Source organism: Salmo salar, chromosome 02 (assembly GCF_965601325.2).
Source record: "Salmo salar chromosome 02, fSalSal1, whole genome shotgun sequence".
Classification (NCBI taxonomy): Eukaryota; Metazoa; Chordata; class Actinopteri; order Salmoniformes; family Salmonidae; genus Salmo; species Salmo salar.
This window is the reverse complement of record NC_138292.1, coordinates 39970583-39991372: the sequence shown is the minus strand read 5'-3', so window position 1 is coordinate 39991372 and position 20790 is coordinate 39970583. Positions and strand designations below refer to the sequence as shown.

At 43.2% G+C, this 20790-nt stretch overlaps 1 protein-coding gene across 5 annotated transcripts; it reads right to left on the bottom strand.

Annotated features, from left to right (window-relative positions):
* Window positions 1–6975: 6975 nt before the first annotated feature.
* LOC145861133 (uncharacterized) lies at window positions 6976–20743 on the bottom strand. Of its 5 annotated transcripts, none has more exons than XR_014380970.1 (3): window positions 20643–20743; window positions 12372–12489; window positions 6976–8196 (listed from the first exon to the last, which is right to left on the bottom strand). XR_014380970.1 is itself a non-coding variant. In XM_082962907.1 (3 exons), the coding sequence occupies exons 1-3, from the start codon at window positions 12957–12959 to the stop codon at window positions 8032–8034; spliced, it is 543 nt and encodes a 180-aa protein (XP_082819033.1). In that variant the 5' UTR covers window positions 12960–12991; the 3' UTR covers window positions 6976–8031. The 5 variants fall into 5 exon arrangements, 2 of the variants coding, with proteins under 2 accessions (XP_082819033.1, XP_082819030.1); XR_014380973.1 differs by lacking the exon at window positions 20643–20743 and adding an exon at window positions 13608–13916; XR_014380972.1 differs by lacking the exon at window positions 20643–20743 and adding an exon at window positions 13547–13897.
* Between the last annotated feature and the right edge of the window lie 47 nt (window positions 20744–20790).

The window sequence follows — 20790 nt, the reverse complement described above, 5'->3', positions numbered from 1 at the left end:
CAGTAACTAACAGTAACAGGGACCAGACAGTAACAGGTACCAGACAGTAACTAACAGTAACAGGTACCAGACAGTAACTAACAGTAACAGGGACCAGACAGTAACTAACAGTAACAGGGACCAGACAGTAACTAACAGTAACAGGGACCAGACAGTAACTAACAGTAACAGGGACCAGACAGTAACTAACAGTAACAGGTACCAGACAGTAACAGGTACCAGACGGTGGCTAATAGTAACAGGTACCAGACAGTAACAGGTACCAGACAGTAACTAACAGTAACAGGTACCAGACAGTAACTAACAGTAAAAGGGACCAGACAGTAACTAACAGTAACAGGTACCAGACGGTAGCTAATAGTAACAGGTACCAGACAGTAACAGGTACCAAACAATAACTAACAGTAACAGGTACCAGACAGTAACTAACAGTAACAGGGACCAGACAGTAACTAACAGTAACAGGGACCAGACAGTAACAGGGACCAGACAGTAACTAACAGTAACAGGTACCAGACAGTAACAGGTACCAGACAGTAACTAACAGTAACAGGGACCAAACAATAATTAACAGTAACAGGTACCAGACGGTAGCTAATAGTAACAGGTACCAGACAGTAACAGGTACCAGACAGTAACAGGTACCAGACAGTAACTAACAGTAACAGGGACCAGACAGTAACTAACAGTAACAGGGACCAGACAGTAACTAACAGTAACAGGTACCAGACGGTAGCTAATAGTAACAGGTACCAGACAGTAACAGGTACCAGACAGTAACTAACAGTAACAGGGACCAGACAGTAACTAACAGTAACAGGTACCAGACAGTAACTAACAGTAACAGGTACCAGACAGTAACAGGTACCAGACAGTAACTAACAGTAACAGGGACCAGACAGTAACAGGTACCAGACAGTAACTAACAGTAACAGGGACCAGACAGTAACAGGGACCAGACAGTAACAGGTACCAGACAGTAACTAACAGTAACAGGGACCAGACAGTAACTAACAGTAACAGGGACCAGACAGTAACTAACAGTAACAGGGACCAGACAGTAACTAACAGTAATAGGTACCAGACAGTAACTAACAGTAACAGGGACCAGACAGTAACTAACAGTAACAGGGACCAGACAGTAACAGGTACCAGACGGTAGCTAATAGTAACAGGTACCAGAAAGTAGCTAATAGTAACAGGTATCAGAAAGTATTTATTTAACCTTTATTTAACTAGGCAAGTCAGTTAAGAACAAGTTCTTATTTACAATGACGGCCTACTCTGGCCAAACCTGGACGACGCTGGGCCAATTGTGCGCCACCCTATGGGACTCCCAATCACGGCCGGATGTGACACAGCCTGGATTCAAACCAGGCACTGTAGTGATGCCTCTTGCACTGAGATGCAGTGCCTTAGACCGCCGCGCCACTCGGGAGTCCACTTGGGAGTAGCTAACAGTAACAGGTAACAGACAGTTGCGAACAGTAACAAGAACCAGACAGTAGTGAACAAGTCTAAATAGAAAAAGCTAAAAAGATTACCACAAAAAAACTGAGATACTGTGGCTTGCGAAAGTATTCACCCCCTTGGCATTTTCCTATTTTTTGCCTTACAAGCTGGAATTAAAATTTATTTTTGGGGGGGTTTGTATCATTTTATTTACACAACATGCCTACCACTTTGAAGATGCAAAATATTTTTTATTGTGAAACAAACAACAAATAAGACAAAAAAGTTGAAAACTTGCATAACTATTCACCCCCCAAAGTCAATATTTGTAGAGCCACCTTTTGCAACAATTACAGCTGCAAGTGTCTTGGGGTATGTCTCTATAAGCTTGGCACATCTAGCCACTGGGATGTTTGCCCATTCTTCAAGGCAAAACTGCTCCAGCTCCTTCAAGTTGGATGGGTTCCGCTGGTGTACAGCCATCTTTAAGTCATACCACAGATTCTCAATTGGATTGAGGTCTGGGCTTTGACTAGGCCATTCCAAGACATGTAAATGTTTCCCCTTAAACCACTCAAGTGTTGCTTTAGCAGTATGCTTAGGGTCATTGTCCTGCTGGAAGGTGAACCACCGTCCCAGTCTCAAATCTCTGGAAGACTGAAACAGGTATCCCTCAAGAATTTTCCTGTATTCCCAGTCCCTGCCTATGAAAAACATCCCCACAGCATGATGCTGCCACCACCATGCTTCACTGTGGGGATGGTGTTCTCGGGGTGATGAGAGGTGTTGGGTTTGCGCCAGACATAGCGTTTTCCTTGGTGGCCAAAAGGCTACATTTTAGTCTCATCTGACCAGAGTACCTTCTTCCATATGGTTGGGTAGTCTCCCACATGCCTTTTGGAGAACGTGTTTGCTTATTTTTTTCTTTAGCAATGGCTTTTTCTGTCCACTCTTCCATAAAGCCCAGCTCTGTGGAGTGTAAAGCTTAAAGTGGTCCTATGGACAGATACTCCAATCTCTGCTGTGGAGCTTTGCAGCTCCTTCAGGGTTATCTTTGGTCTCTTTGTTGCCTCTGATTAATGTCCTCCTTGCCTGGTCCATGAGTTTTGGTGGGCGGCTCTCTCTTGGCAGGTTTCTTGTGTTGCCATATTCTCTGCATTTTTAATAATGGATTTAATGGTGCTCTGTGGGATGTTCAAAGTTTTGGATATTTTTTTATAACCCAATCCTGATCTGTACTTCTCCACAACTTTGTCCCTGACCTGTGGAGAGCTCCTTGGTCTTCAGGGTGCCGCTTGCTTAGTTGTGTTGCAGACTCTGGGGCCTTTCAGAACAGGTGTATATATACTGAGATCATGTGACACAGATTGCACACAGGTGGACTTTGTTTAAGTAATTATGTGACTTCTGAAGGTAATTGGTCACACCAGATCTTACTTAGGGGCTTCATAGCAAAGGGGGTGAATACATATGCACGCACCACTTTTCCGTTTTATTTATATTTAATTAGTTAATTTTTTTTCATTTCAGTTCACCAATTTGGACCTTTTTGTGTATGTCCGTTACATGAAATCCAAATAAAAATCGATTTAAATTACAGGTTGTAATGCAACAAATGAGGAAAAACGCCAAGGGGATGAAAACTTTTGCAAGGCACTGTATATGTATACATTTACATATATGGTTCTAATAAAACCATGGGAAAACCATAACAGGCCATAAGTAAACAATGTTTGAGTCCGGAGAGATAAGCAGAGCGATAAGCAGCTTTCACAAAATCCTGATTAAAAAAGTAGCGATAGACAGATGGTAAAAAAACATCTAGATTATGAGGGGGAACATGCTGCCCTACATTAATGGCTCACCAGGCCAAAGGCTGCCATGGCAGAGTGTGGAAATGATCTAAGGTCAGTTTTTGTATTTCACCAGCTAATGTCAAGATTTGGGGAGGCTGCACTGATCCTCGATCTGTGTCTTGGTAACGGAGTAACAGTAGTGGGGATGCCACCAGGGTCGTATTCATTAGGGCCCACTGTAGCAAAACGTTTTGCAACGGAAAATCAAAAGGAGCATTTCTTATTGGACTAGTTTAGGAAGTCCCTCCCCTTTTCTGTCCCTCTTCTTCCACTTGATGCCTAAAGAATAGCATCCTTTATGGACAAAGAGGGCTCAGTTCAGTATGTTCCAGACAGAGTGGCAGACGGCAGTCAAAAGACTGGCAAACTGTCACCCCGGGCCCCACTTCTACCCCAACTCATCACATGCACCAGCCTAGCACATGCATCTCGCCGTCTCTTTAGCTCCACTACACTGATGCAAGCAGCGAAGGCTGCTGAGGGGAGAACGGCTCATAATAATGGCCGGAACGGAGCGAATGTAATGGAAACCATGTGTTTGATACTATTCCACTGATTCCGCTCCAGTTATTACCTCGAGCCCATTCTCCCCAATTAAGGTGCAATCAACTTCCTGTGGACGCTAGAGACTGACCAGATGGGGTGTGGGTGCGTATTTGTGAAAATAAAGGTCCTATAAAACACTTATAGAGTTAATAAATACATGTCTGTGAGCAGATACTGTGTCCTTTTGAGAGGTATTCATTTTGCAAGCATTTCCACTGTCCCAGTAGCCATTCATTTACTTCATCCATTTGTTTAGGCCATGTTAAAAATAAAAACATAACAAAAACTAAGACTAGAATCAATGATCACAGATACAGAGGACTAGCAATTCAACAAATAATTTCGTAGGGAAAGGGACAGGGGGGGTTGCCCAACCCACTCAGGCACCACAAAGTAATACAGCATTTGCAGAAAACACACATTTCTGGAACCTTATCTTACAAATCCTCTCACTCAAGAATTGTTACGTTTAGACTTGGAAGGCCACTTTCTTCTCACTTCTCTCCTAAGTGCTATTCATTTGACCTCCTCCCTCCCTTATGGTTAAAAAGGAAGCATGTTGGAGCATCATAGCAGTAGACATTTCCCCAGCCCTGAATTTCTCCCCCACCAACCTGAACCCCATCCCTTTGCCTCTGTGGCTCATATCTGGGCCGATTTCTGTGACGCATCACTGGATAGCCAATGAGAACGCTTCTTTTAGGTTTGTTGTCCCAGGCTTGCATCATGGAGACACCAAAGTGGTGTTTTTGCCCAGTGATGGGCGAGACAGAACGGTAGGGTGGGGGGGGGGGCTAGGGCCGTAGGCAGAGGGGCACGTGTCACCCAACGAGGCCCCGTCCCTGGCCTGTCACAGAGCATCACATCTGCAAGTGAGCGTCTGAGCGAGCAATGAGCATGCATTCTCTAGCTTTAGCTTTCGCCCCCTGACTTGTTAGTTGAAGAGGAAATGTGAAGAATAGCAGGCTCCAATCTGCTTTCTCTGGGCTCGCGATGAATAAACAAAGCGATTTTGGTGTGATCCCCAGTTGATCAAGCTGTCCGCCTGACTGAAGATAATTCGGAGGGAAATCGACAATATTATGTCTACTGCTAAAAGTGCTAACAGTTTCATTATTGCTATTGGTGGCTTGGGGCTAATCTATCAGACTGGTTTCCAAAAGCCAACCAAAACAAGTACAATTCAGACTTCTCTATTATGCGACAGGTTAAACCTATTCATATAACTATTTGAACACAAATTCCATACCACTCAACATTGAACATTCTAACACTAGACATACTTTATCCTAGTTCTGACAAACATCACTTAAAAGCAAGCAATGATCCTTCGATCATGAAAACATTCTTATAACTTATATATTTTTTCAGAGCTCAATATCTATCTCCTTTATACTCATCTTCCTAAACTCTAAAGGAAGACAATGAGGAAATAAACTATTCCTTAGATCCATTGTACCAACTCACGAGTGTGCCATTCCAACAATTTTCTTATTTAGTACTGACAAGACTTCAGCATTCTTCAAAATAACCTGTATAAAGAACTGGACTGGTGAATCAACAAGCCATACACAAACAGCTTTCAACCCCCGTCCCTCTTATCTGAAGTCCTCACCAGTCACCACTACTCTATCCTCTCACCCTCCCTAACATGGTCATGCTAGAAGTACCTCAGATGCATAGCTTCTATACAGTCTACCCAGCTATAGAAGAGAACATTCTGTAGAGAACATGGAACAGACAAGGGAGGGCCTCAGAATGGCGCTGATTTTTAACCAGTGCATGAGTCTTCCTCCAACCCTCAGGATTTATAATCTGTACACGTTCTAAAATGAGTGCCATTGGAGAACATACAGTAACAATTCAGATTTGACTGATTTTCTGTATTAATAAACTGTCTGACAGTAAAAGCAAAACATACTGAACAAAAATATAAACACAGCATGTAAAGTGTTGGTCCCATGTTTCATGAGCTGAAATAAAATATCCCAGAAACTTTCCAAATGCACAGAAAGCGTATTTACCTCAAATTTTGGGGACAAATTTGTTTACATCCCTGTTAGTGAGCATATTTCCTTTGCCAAGATAATCCATCCACCCGACAGGTGTGGCATATCAAGAAGCTGATTAAACATGATCATTACGCAGGTGCAGCTTGTGCTGGGGACAATAAAAGGCCACTCTAAAATGTGCAGTTTTGTCACACAACACAATGCCACAGATGTCTCAAGTTTTGAGGGAGCGTGCAACTGGGATGCTGACTGCAAGAACGTCCACCGGAGCTGTTGCCAGATAAATTAATGTTAATTTCTCTACTATAAGCCGCCTCCAACGTCATTTTAGAGAATTAGCAGTACATCCAACCGATCTCACAACCGCAGACCACGTGTAACAATGCCAGCCCAGGACCTCCACATCTGGCTTCTTCACCTGCGGGATCGTCTGAGACCAGCCACCCGGACAGCTGATGAAACTGAGGAGTATTTCTGTATGCATTAAAGCCCTTTGTGGTGAAAAACTCATTCTGATTGGCTGGGCCTGGCTGCCAGTGGCTGGGCCTGGCTGCCAGTGGCTGGGCCAGTCTCCCAAGTGGGTGGGCCTATGCTCTCCCAGGCCCACTCATGGCTGCACCCCTGCCCAGTCATGTGAAATCCATAGATTAGGGGCAATTTTCTTTCAATAAACCGATTTCCTTATATGAACTGTAAAATCATTGAAATTATTGCGTTTATATTTTTGTTCGGTATAGATTAAAACTTTGCCCTGCGACTTTCCCTGAGGGCAAACTGGTACAGACTACAGACAGATACAGAGGCCCCAATTATGATGAAGACAACGACTGTCTGGAGGCCTGAACACTTCCTGTTGCGTGCAGACGGCACGCTCCTGCGGACACCAGACACCCTATGATACAGGAAGTGGTGCTACAGAGTCTATTATGCCAAATCCAACCAAGCAGCTATTGAGCTGAAATGGTGGGGCAATATCATCGTTTCACAGAAAAATTTAGAGATTAAAGAAGTTCCCCTTAACAAAATATAAATATTGTGATAAAATGCTTGTTCACGTCGGTTTTTCCAAAATTCCCAAACACCTTAAAATCATTACTAAACTGCCACGGTTCTTATTATTCAAGTCACAGCTTTATTCGATTTCTATAAAACATCACAGAAATATACATTCATGGTCATCGTCCTTTAAAAAACTAAAACATGACAGTATTAACGAAGATATTAAAAGCTGCATACCCATGCAACGTTTACTGAAGTTAGAATATTTGTGGTAACACCTAGTAGCTATTGCAGATCGAGTTCTTTAAAAGAAAGCCACCCATTTTTATCAAGACTGATTTACGTGCCTTTTTTTTTCTTCGTAGATTTGGATAAGCAACTTCCCAAAACGTTAAAATACTGCATTTCACCAGTAATGTACGGTTGTTTGTGTCTGACATTAACAGATATTGAACATGTGTGGAATTATTGACCAGTTTGAGACTCCTCCACATCTAGTTCACATGGCTCACTTTAATTTTTTTTAACAATAAAGGAATTACAAAAACCTAAGAGGGTTCCTTTCTCCCCACTTTCAGCCACACTACAGGCCCACCTTCAGTCATTACTAGATACATCTCAAATGCAGAAAGCATTCCCTCAAAAATAATTACCGTTCAGTTATTTTAGACAAGCTGTCATATACTTGGAGCACTGGCAAGAGATTCACAGTACATTAGAATAATTAGTTTAGCATTTCTTTATCCTTTTTAGCTCAGAACAGTATTGACGGCATCCTGCACGCATGTACCTTGGCAACGACTGAAGCACGGGCCCAGCCTGACCATAGACAGATGGTTGTACTTTTTACCCCCCAAACTTTATCAGGACCACACGAACCCCACCGTCAGCCTTTCCCACATACACACTCCCCCACAAGGTCCTCCCAACATCCATTGGGGTGAAAAATTAAGATACCCTTAACAACAGCAGACCCCGAACTCTCCTCGCATTGAGAGTGATCCCAGTAAAACTCCAGTGTCTGAACGACGTGACTATGACTGATTGGTTGTGAAAAGGTGTTGTTCTGGACACCGACACTGTCAACTCTCCTCTCCTCGTTTTCGCGTTGGTTCGTCTTCTCTCCAGGTTCAAAGAGGACCGGCGCACTGGGGGGAGGGGTCTCTTCAGGGTGTATGGGGATCTCTTCTCTTCTGGAGCCTCTGGACCTTCTCGGTCATCCGTTTGGCACTGTAGTAGGACAGGCTCAGGCCCATGATGGCCAGCATCATGGCTATCTGGTTGACCGCGCGGTCCTGTGGCTGGGTCTGCACCTCACCGGCCACCTGTCTCTGTAGAGAGAACACACAAAAGGCAAAAGTTGAGTTATCAACATATGGGGTCGGAGAACACATCTGAACCAATTCTGGAAAAACAAAACCAATGCCTTAAATTTTGCCTAAGTCAAAGATTCTATAAAAAGATCATTGAACGTGACGAAACATGAAAATGTACAGAACAAAAAAAATATGCAATAAAGCTTCTTCCTTTCAAAAACGATACCTAAAACCCAACAACACCAGTGTTCCACATATCCACAGTGCCCGGTCATGTGCCCAGGCTTGTGGTTAGAACAGTTAAACATTTAGAGGGCAAGGAAATATTTTAGCAAGAAGGGGGCACAATGCTCTTGGTACACGAGACTGGTTTGTTCCAGACTCTTTGCATGCTATACCAAAGGGCAGATGCAGAAGGTCCCTGAACACCAGGAGGGTATGTGGACTCTGTACAATACAACCCCCTTCTTTGCCCTCCATTATCCCTGGAGGGCCTCAAAGCAAATAAGACTCCATTTTAAGCTCAGGCGTTTAGAGAGCACTGCCATATCTTTAGTGAAAAAGGCCTCTGGATACACCCGCAAGATTATAACTACACTACACGACCAAAAGTATGTGGACAACTGCTCGAACAGCTCACTCCAAAATCATGGCCATTAATATGGAGTTGGTCCCCCCCTTTGCTGCGATAACAGCATTCACACTTCTGGGAAGGCTGTCCACTAGATGTTGGAACATTGCTGCAGGGACTTGCTTCCATTCACCCACAAGAGCATAACTGATGTTGGGCGATTAGGCCTGGCTTGCAGTCGGCGTTCCAATTCATACTAAGGTGTTTGATGGGGTTGAGGTCAGGCCGTTTTGTGCACGGGGGCATTATCAAGCTGGAACAGGAAAGGGCCTTCCCCAAACTGTTGCCACAAAGAACCATCTAGAATGTCATCGTATGCTGTAGCATTAAGATCTCTTCACTGGAACTAAGGAGCCTAGCCCGAACCATGAATAAACAGTCCCAGACCATTATTCCTCCTCAACACTTTACAGTTGGCACTATGCGTCCTGGCATCTGCCAGATGGTGAAGCATGATTCATCACTCCAGAGAATGCGTTTCCACTGCTCCAGAGTCCAATGGTGGTGAGCTTTACACCACACCAGCCGACACTTGGCATTGCGCATGGTGATCTTAGGCTTGTGTGCGGCTGCTCGGCCATGGAAAACCACTTCATGAAGCTCCCGACCAACAGCTATTGTGCTGATGTTGCTTCCAGGGGCAGTTTGGAACTCGGTAGTGAGTGTTGCACTTGGCGGTCCCGTTTTGTGAGCTTGTGTGGCCTACCACTTTGTGGCTGAGCCGTTGTTGCTCCCAGACATATCCACTTCACAATAACAGTACTTACAGTTGACTGGGGCAGCTCTAGTAGGGGAGACATTTGCTGAACTGACTTGTTGTAAAGGTGGTATCTTATGATGGTGCCACGTTGAAAGTCACCGAGCTCTTCAGTAAGGCCATTCTAATGCTTGTCTATGGAGATTGCATGGCTGTGTGCTTGATTTTATACACCTGTCAGGAACGGGTGTGGCTGAAATAGTCAAATCCACTAATTTGAAGGGGTGTCCGCATACTTTTGTATCTATAGTGTATATATGGAAGTGGTATTGGAGCAGTGGCGGTTCGAGACCATTTCAACTGGGGGAGCCAAGCTGGGGCCAGTTGTACTGTTAGAGGGGACAGTTACATTAGACGTTATTGTTGTCATATCGTTCTCTTCACTGCATTGCAGGCAAAAGACCATGTTCATAATCATCATCATCGTTGCCACTGTCTAATAACGGATGTAAAAAAAGGATAGCAAAAATTAGTTATGTAAAAATTATTTCATACTCCACATTTAGGGGGGGGGGGGGGGGGGGGGGCACAAGGGGATCCAAAATTGTTGTCACAGGGGCACACAGGGCTTTGTGATGGCCACTCCAATACCTTGACTTTGTTGTCCTTAAGCCATTTTGCCACAACTTTAGAAGTATGCTTGGGGTCATTGTCCATTTGGAAGACCCATTTGCAACCAAGCTTTAACTTCCTGACTGGGGTCTTGTTGCTTCAATATATCCACATAATTTTTTCTTCCTCATGATGCCATCTATTTTGTGAAGTGCACCAGTCCCTCCTGCAGCAAAGCACCCCCTCAACATGATGCTGCCACCCTCGTGCATCACAGTTGGGATGGTGTTCTTCAGCTTGCAAGGCTCCCCCTTTTTCCTCCAAACATAAGCATGGTCATTATGACCAAACAGTTCTATTTTTGTTTCATCAGATCAATACGATCTCTGTCCCCATGTGCAGTTGCAAACTGTAGTCTAGCTTTTTTATGCCGGTTTTGGAGCAGTGGCTTCTTCCTTGCTGAGTGGCCTTTCAGGTTATGTCGATATAGGACTCGTTTTACTGTGGATATAGATACATTTGTACCCGTTTCCTCCAGCATCTTCACAAGGTCCTTTGCTGTTGTTCTGGGATTGATTTGCACTTTTTGCACGAAAGTACATTCATCTATAGGAGACAGAATGCATCTCCTTCCTGAGCAGTATGACGGCTGCGTGGTCCCATGGTGTTTATACTTGCGAACTATTGTTTGTACAGATGAATGTGGTACCTTCAGGCATTTGGAAACTACTCCCAAGGATGAACCAGACTTGTGGAGGTCTGCAATTTTTTTTCTGAGGTCTTGGCTGATTTCTTTTGATTTTCCTATGATGTCAAGCAAAGAGGCACTGGGTTTGAAGGTAGGCCTTGAAACACAGGTACACCTCCAACTGACTCAAATGATGTCAATTAGCCTATCAGAAACTTCTAAAGCCATGACATTTTCTGGAATTTCCCAAGCTGTTTAAAAGGAACAGTCAACTTTGTGTATGTAAACTTCTGCTCCAGTGGAATTGTGATACAGTGAATTATAAGTGAAATAATCTGTCATTAAAACGAGTTTTAATGACTCCAACCTAAGTGGATGTAAACTTCTGACTTCAACTGTATAACTTATTTTATCTGAAAGCATTTTAACCATCATAAATACAACCATAAATTCAAACCAGAATGCAGAGAAGTCCTCACTACCATCACACATATTCAAATCCTCCAACCACAAAGCAAAGCAATTATCACAGCAACATGTGGAATTTTATGTAACAGCGAGTCACTTTCTCCTCTGTATTGGGGTATTTGTTTTCCAATTACTAAAAATATCAGAGAAAACACTTTACACAAATGATGACATGCATCACATTCATGACTGTAAAGGATTATTGCGGCGGAGGAGGAACAAAAGAAAGGGGGAGGAAATAATATCAGTGGCTTTGTTGATGAAAGCAGATTGTGCGTCGCAGATGGGGGGTCCTGGGGAAAGCGGCTACTATTATACATCAGGCCCAGATTCCCACCTGGCTGAATTCAACACGGACTGACAAGTTAGTGTTGGTCATGCCGTTTTAACAACTGGTCACTTGTACTGTTTAGAGTCTACAGTAGAACTCAGGCACAAAGGGGGGAACACTACTTCATTATAAGAGGATTTGAGGCAGTTTTCATTCGCTTTTAGCTACTGAATGTGAGGAGGGAAACCATGGCCTTGGAGTAATGCTCAAATACACTGAAGTGGTCCATTTTTCATTTTGCTTACATCCACATCTGAGCCAAGGGGGAAGTTAAACCTTGTCACGCTACTCTTACATTGCAAGTCAAGTGAATAAGAGATACATCTTAGCTGACATTTCCTAAGTCAACAAGGACTCTATTTTAAAAAAAGTTAACATTTAAAAAAAAAATATTAAAAAATTGGTCATGGCCATTGTTATTCAAGCGTAAAGATCAGCAAATACCAAACTGCGGCAAGGAGAATAGGAATTTCATTGACTGGGTGGGAGCGGATATGGTGCCCATATGACTCATTTCTAATGCATCGGCAACTTTAGAACACAATACTGTTAATCACTTTCTGAAATTGAATGATTTTGTTTTTTCAAGTGTTGACGATTCCATTTGGACTGCATCTTTACATGATTCAGTGCTGCTGACTCACTGTAACAAGTCATATGAATAAGTAGATAGAGAAATGTCAATATATTTCCTTGCACATGAATTCATACAGTATTAGGCACACACAAAACCCCAATGAAAGGCTGTCAAAGGTTTACAAACCTGTAGGAGGCGGAAGTATCCAGGGGTCAGCCTGCCCAGTCTGATGATCATGTCTGTAGTAGATCTGGGGTTGGTTTCTTTGGGCAGTGGTGTGTTGATGCAGGTCTGGTCTGGAGACCTGAGGAGAAAGAGATAATGGAGTCACTCCATCAAACCACTAAGCCAATAGGAAACCATAATTCATCCCATGTGTAGAGGCATACGGATGCATCAATAAAAAATTTAAAAAAGTGTTTTTAGAACCATCCAAGTAGAAGACAATAGCATCAAACTAAACTTTTTTGAACACTGAGGAATCAACATTTTTTTTTTTTTTAAATGTGCTTACAAATGAAACCAAAGCCTCTCTTCAAGTTTGATACCGGCGACAGACTGGCATAATGAGAAACGAGGCAGTTTTCTATGCTTGCAAATAAACTCAAACCATCTGAACGGCTTTGAGGAAGGGAACAGTTCTTGCCTGAGGCGAGGACTATGAACAAACCCAGTCTTCCTGATCTGGTCATATCCCGTGTAGTCTAGTCTCGTTACAGACAAACCCATCCAGATCAGAACTAACATCTGGTCTGGTTTTGGACCAGACACCATTTCTCAGAACCTTATAAAAAAAAAAAAAAAAAAATGTAATAACCCCCAATCAGCATGTCTGAACTAGATCTGACGAGGGAAACAATGCTGTTATTCACGAAGCCGTGAACTTGGACTCGAGTCGAAAAACGTTAAATTCATTCAGCCTCTGAAGATAATCACATGTAATGAGTGGTGATCTTGATTGTCATCATGCCAATTTAAGGAATTCCCTCCAAACACTAAATTCAGGACTTTAAAAAGTGTTCAATTGTATTTTTTCTTTACTTCCAACTGCTTGAGTGGCTTGCTTTGAAGTACATTTCTGCGAGATGCGGAAAACTGAGCGATAGTGCTCCAACTCACATGTCAAGTAAACAGGACCAGCTGTGTGTGGGGGGGACCAACACCAGCACTAAAGAGATCCTAATTAACTCATTATGCCACCATCTAAATGTATCTCTCTCCATGACCAATAACGTGGGTCTTATGTCGAAGTTCTCCAATCCGTGAACATCGCATCAATAACAACAATTTCACTGGGGAGGCAAGGGGAAAAGCTGGCAGTGTGCAGGGAAGGTAGAAACGTGAGGGATTCGTCTGCCAACCTGGTTGCGATTACACCCTTTTGTTCAGGCAAAAAGGAGGAACGCGGCAAATAAAAATGACTTGAAATTCAGGGTTTCCGACTTGCTCCAGGGCAAAAAGTGGTCCGGAATGCAGTCGTAAAAAAATAAATAAAAAAATACCAGTTGGATCTTCCACACCTTCCACAGGCTCTGTGGTGGTAAAGATCCTGTGGCTGCTACTCCAACTGGCCGGGCTAAACTCCAACCATCTAGCGCCCAGCCAACCAAAGAGCACCTGGGTAGTTTGGGTACCCAACAGTGTGACGGGAGACTGGAACTACGGAGAAAGCTTCCGATTTGTGATCCGCCCTTTTATATAGCCCGGTCTCACCCAACCAGATCTGCAGACTTGCCCAACACACACACAGCTGTCGAAATGCATCAATCTCTGTGGCTTGCGCTCTAACACACATAAGCCCAACCCACCTCCCCATAGTGTAAAAACCCTTTGCAACCTGTCAGATGGTATTTGCTCATCCAGCCAACAAAGTAGAAAGAGAGAGAAAAAAAAAATGAAGTGTTCATAAGCTTAACAGCACACGTCTAAGGGAACATGCGTGTCAACGCGTTGGATTATGTAACAACATTGACCTGCCCTCAGAAATGATATGTGAGAAATATCAGGATTTGCCTTCCAGAACTGACCACTCCTTGCTCATGTTGACTCGGAAGAACAGCGTCATTCACATTTGTGGGTAATTTCGCCTTTATGATTGTGGAGTCATGGAGTTTGTTTTGGTGTTACATAAACTCCTTTCACTTCACTGGGCTAAGAGTTGCAGTTTCTCTTCCAGAAATCTTCCAAACAAGAATGAAACCAATGTTTACTTCACCAGAATCTTACTTTTAATTAGTGTATGTCCATGGCTTCATGCCAAATTATGGCATTGCTTGACATCCATACTGTTGATGGACAATGACCTCACAACCTTGTAGTAGTATCCCATCATCATGCTATGCTAGATCAATGTCCTTTTGGGCAATGCTATTTGATGTGTTCTATATCTTTGAAGGGTTCCTTCACTACTCAACTATCAAAAATGTGTTACTACAGAGATTCATGGCCAATCACCTTGTGGCCAAGATCACACAGTAGACCAATCCAAAGCGTTCTTTAAATCTGTCAGCAAAGCAGGGGTCCGATAAACAACCTTAAAATAAAGTAATCTGATTGTTGGGTCTCCCTTCAAATAATCCGATGAGGAGATTAAATTAAGTCAATCTTTGGCTTTGAACAGGTTCTCTGTCAACATTCTCCAAGCTAATAAAGAACATACCGATATCACTTCATCCAATGTAATTTACAAATCAGGGACACTTGTCTGGTAAACCAATTTGGGGAATTGTAGGTCTGGAATGTTTTGAGGTAGAGGTTTGGATATATGCTAAATCTATAAGAAATATGAGTACAGTGAAGACATCCACCCTCGTCAATACATCCTCTCAAATGACATGGGAACATAGCTTTCAGATCAAGCTATAAAATGCCTGCCTAAGAGCTGCTTTCAGACCAGGAAGAGAGGGACAGAGAGGCTATGGAAACACACAAATGGGATGGGTTGGGGAGAGAGAGTAGCAGCCCTCCAAAAATATCTAATCTCTCTCTCAATTCAATTTAAGAGCTTTATTGGCATTGGAAACATATGTTAACATTGCCAAAGCAAGTGAAGTAGATAAAACAAAAGTGAAATAAATAATACAACTTGACAGTAAACATTACTCAGAAGTTCCAAAAGAATAATGACCTTTCAAATGTCTATATACAGTGTTGTAAAGATGTGCAAATAGTTAAAGTACAAAAGGGAAAATAAACAAATATGGGTTGTATTTACAATGGTGTTTGTTCTTCACTTTCTTATGGCAACAGGTCGCAAATATTGCTGCTGTGATGGCACACTGTGGTATTTCACCCAGTAGATATAGGAGTTTATCAAAATTGGGTTTGTTTTTTAAATCTTTGTTGATCTGTGTAATCTTAGGGAAATATGTCTCTCTAATATGTTCATACATTTGGCAGGAGGTTAGGAAGTGCAGCTCAGTTTCCACCTCATTTTGTGGGCAGTGTACACAGTCTGTCTTCTCTGGAGAGCCAGGTCTGCCTACGGCGGCCTCTCTCAATAGCAAGGCCATGCTCACCGAGTCTGTACATAGTCAAAGCTTTCTTTAAGTTTGGGTCAGTCACAGTGGTCAGGTATTCTGCCACTGTGTACTCTCTGTTTAGGGCCAAATAGCATTCTAGTTTGCTCAGTTTATTGTCAATTCTTTCCAATGTGTCAAGTAATTTTCTTTTTGTTTTCTCATGATTTGGTTGGGTTCAATTGTGTTGCTGTCCTGGGGCTCTGTTTATGTTTGTGAACAGAGCCCCAGGACCAGCTTGCTTAGGGGACTCTTCTCCAGGTTAATTTCTCTGTAGGTGATCTTTGTTATGGAAGGTTTGAGAATCGCTTCCATTTAGGTGGTTGTAGAATTTAATGTCTCTTTTCTAGATTTTGATAAATAGCAGGTATCAGCCTAATTCTGCTTTGCATGCATTATTTGGTGTTTTACATTGTAAACAGGATATTTTTGCAGTATTCAAATCTCTCTCTCAGACACAGGAGCAGTAAAACTGTCATTAGGCTCATGTTTCTGCTGCACCAGTCTCGTGAGCACATACAGCAAGCCCCCAAACTCACAGCCAATGACAGCCTTCCATAGCTCTTTCCTCCCTCCCTACTTCCTGCATCCTCACTCCCCCTACTGTTCCCATCTAAAACAACTCGGGGGTTTCTCCACTGAGTGATGTAGGCTGATAAATGGTGAGAGTTAGAGGCATCAGCAGCTGAGACTGTGCAACTGTCAGAGTTTCAATCTCTCCTCAGAGCCACCGATCTGATAGCAACGACTCCGCAGCAGCATTACATCACATCATAAATCTGAACGATTTAAAAGTTGTGTAATCTCCATTCTCCCCAGCGCTTACTGGGCTTAAAGACCTACCCTCCACGTCACATGACCGTAGTGTGTGCCCTACCGTTTCCATATTTCCTCATTATGACCGTAGTGTGTGCACTACCGTTTCCATATTTCCTCATCATGACCGTAGTGTGTGCACTACCGTTTCCATATTTCCTCATTCGAGCAGCAAGATGAGTAGCGATAAGCCATGCTCGCATTGACTGGCTTCCCTTTGTTTCTGTGGCGTAAGTGGAAATCAGACCTGGTCAAGGGGATTGCATATGGTCAGAATAATTGAATCTTTCATCAAGAGGGGAAAGCGTCACCACAATCCCCCCAACCAAGCCCCTATGTCTGTGATTGCCGGGATTCACAGGCAAGCCATCAGCTGTGTGTGAAGGAGTCCCAGGCTCAAAATGAAAATGGGGGGGGGGGAAACTGGTGAGAGATTTTCTTGGAAATAGGAGGGCCACCATTTCCGTCACATCTTTGCAGTGTGGCTTGTAAACAAGGCTTCTGGACAATCAAGACCATTAGCACAAGCCATGCGAAGTAAATGGGAACCAACTGGGCTGGCCATAAAAGTGTAAACAGGCCAATTTGAATGCAGCGTAGAACACCTACCACCCAGAGTTGACATGTCAGTGGGGGAAAAAAAGCAGGAAGGGGGGAGTGTGATGACAATCAATCATCAATTGGCATTGAGACATTGATTACGTTGCTTAATTAATGAATGTAAAGATCACATAATGCTTGATGCTTCTAGGAATCTCACATATCAATATATTATCACCATATTACGCACTCTCGACTCGTGTGGGAGGGGTGGATGGGGGACGTATAGTCTAATCGGAGATACAGCACCAGAAGTTAACATGTGAAAGGTTAGCTATCAGGTTAGTCCTGAAAAAAGGTCAAACTTATGCATGACTAGACTGTATAGTTAATGCATACAGTCCATGCATATAGGCCTAGAGGCATTCTAAACAAGACCCAAATAGCTACTTTTAACCAACATAGCTAGTACTTGGTGAGAGGTGAACATATAGGCCTTTTGTGCTTTTTAAAACAACAAAACAGCAAATTCCAATGACAAACACCCACGTGTGAAGTTATGCCATTCCCTGGCATGTAATTAACTGGAAACAGTGTTACAGAATTTCACATACCATGTCACCCCTCATCCCCCTGTGTGACCCCTCACTCCAGACATGCCACTGCCATTTTAAAATCACCCCATTGTTCTCCTAGCTTTTCCCAGTCAAAGCCCCTATACCACCGCCTCAAACCTGGAATGAAGGATCACTGCTGCCACCTGCCTCTTGCATGAGTGAACAACTACCATTACAGTTACAGTATTTACACATATAGTATAGTACTTTTCTCAGTTAAACTAACAAAATGTATTGATTTACCAAATAACATACAAATGTATTGGTCACATACACAATGCTTGTGCTTCTGGTTCAGACAGCACAGTAATATCTAACAAGTGATCTAACAAATCCCCAACAACTACCTAATACACACAAGTCTAAAAAAAGGGGTGAATGAGAATATGTACATATAAATATATGGATGCGTGATGGCCGAGCGACATAGACAAGGTCCAATAGATGGTATAAAATTCAGAATATACATATGATATGAGTAATGTAAGATATGTTAACATTATTCAAGTGGCAGCATTGTTTAAAGTGACAAGTGATCCATTTGTTAAAGTGGTCAGTGATTGGATCTCCATTTAGGCAGCAGCCTCTCTGAGTTAGTGATTGCTATTTAGCAGTCTGATGGCCTTGAGATAGAAGCTGTTTTTCAATCTCTCGGTCCCAGCTTTGATGTACCTGTACTGACCTCGCTTTCTGGATGGTAGCGGTGTGAACAGGCAGTGGCTCGGGTGGTTGGCTTTATCTTTTTTGCCTTCATGTGACATCGGGTGCTATAGGTGTCATGGAGGGCAGGTAGTTTGCCCCCGGTGATGCGTTGTGCAGACCTCACCACCCTCTGGTGAGCCTTGCTGTTGAGGGAAGAGCAGTTGCCGTACCAGGTTGTGATCCAGTCCAACAGGATGCTCTCGATTGTGGATCTGTAAAAGTTAGTCAGGGTTTTGGGTGACAAGCCAAATTTCTTCAGCCTCCTGTGGTTGAAGAGGCGCTGTTGCGCCTTCTTCACCACACCATCTGTGTGGGTGGACCATTTCAGTTTGTTGTTTGAGTTCACCGAGGAACTTAAAACTTTCCACTTTCTCCACTGCTGTCCTTTCTATGTAGATGGGGGGGGTGCTCCCTCTGCTGTTTCCTGAAGTCCACGATCATCTCACTCAGCATCAACAAAACAAAGGAGAGGTTATATTCCTGACACCACACTCCAAGTGCCCTCACCTCCTCCCTGTAGACTGTCTCGTCGTTGTTGGTAATCAAGCCCACTACTGTTGTGTCATCTGCAAACTTGATGATTGAGTTGGAGGAGTGCATGGCCACACAGTTGTGGGTGAACAGGGAGTACGGGGGGGGGGGGGGGGGGCTGAGCACACACCCTTGTGGGGCCCCAGTGCTGAGGGTCAGCGAGGAGGAGATGTTGTTTCCTACCTTCACCACCTGGGGGCGGCCCGTCAGGAAGTCCAGGACCCAATTACACAGGGCGGGGTTGAGGCCCAGAGCCTCCAGCTTGATGATGAGCTTGGAGTTTACTATGGTGTTGAATGCTGAGCTGTAGTCAATGAACAGCATTCTTACATAGGTATTCCTCTTGTCCAGATGGGATAGGGCAGTGTGCAGTGTGATGGCGATTGCATCGTCTGTGAACCTGTTAGGGCAGTATGCAAACTGAAGTGGGTCTAGGGTGGCCGGTAAGGTGGAGGGGATATGATCCTTGACTAGTCTCTCAAAGTACTTCATGATGACAGAAGTGAGTGCTACAGGGCAATAGTCATTTAGTTCAGTTATCTTTGCCTTCTTGGGTACAGGAACAATGGTGGCCATCTTGAAGCAGACTGGGATAGGAAGCGATTGAATATGTCCGTAAACACACCAGCCAGCTGGTCTGCCCATGCTCTGAGGAGCGGCTAAGGATGCCGTCTGGGCCAGCAGCCGTTTAGATGTTTTACTCATGCCGGCCACGGAGAAGGAGACGGATGCAGTTCTTGTTAGCAGGCCGCGACAGTGGCACTGTATTATCCTCAAAGTGGGCAAAGAAGGCGTTTAGTTTGTCTGGAAGCGTAATGTCGGTGTCAGTGACGTGGCTGGTTCTTTTTGTAGTCCGTGATTTCCTGTAGACCCTGCCACATACGTCTCATGTCCCATGTTTTCTGAAGATGTTTTACACAAGAGTTAAATAATCTTATGAAATGCAATGCGTCAATTCCCATCAAATCATTACCTAATAAATCTAGTGCACAGATCCAGCTTTCAGCATTTTCTCATTAAAAAAGTTACACCATATTTCATAAGCTGTTGAATCAAGATGCTTTCCATTTTAGCAGACTTCCAACAAAATGAAAAAAATATATATATACAATGAATACTTTTAGATGAGCAGTGCTACAGGGCAATTGCTCTCAATGTTGATAAACATTTTTTCCCCCACTAAAATTGGTCTTTTGAGCAATCACATTAGATCTTTTTAGAGCAGATCTGATTGGTCAAAAGATCAATTGTGGGGGAAAACAATTGTGATATTGGGCTGCCTGTCCAAGCAGCCTAAGTGTTTCCATTCCCAATTTAAAACCCACACCTTTTAATTCCAAAGGCTAAGTAAAATGATTTATTTAACAATCGATCAACTTATCAAGAATATCTATCCAATTGAGCGGTTATACTTTCGAAATACTTAAATCGGTTAATAAAAATGTACAAAGTAAAAATAAAAAGTTTCCCTAACGGCTCCATCCATATTGTTAACCAACCAAGTAATATTGGAGCGTAAAAATCTGTTCTCTTTCCCTTCAAATGTAATATAACACAATTCAACAAATGTTCAACACCTCCAGTACGTGCTCATTTCCATTGTTAGCTAATTAATCACGGAGTCAACCAATTACAAACTAATGGAAATCATTTGTGGTCATATTTCAAATATATTTATCAAAAACTAATTGTCGCGCAAAAGTGTCATTTAAAAAGCTGTAGTTTGAACTGACCTGCAGGCAGCTGTGCTCGGGGTTGAGCTGGTTGAAATGTGCCCAGGGAGGGAGTACAAGCGCACGATGTTCACGTATCAAGCTATATAGGAAGCCTGGCCAGCCTATAGACACATGAGATGGGTGGGGCAATCTGAGCCATGCGTGC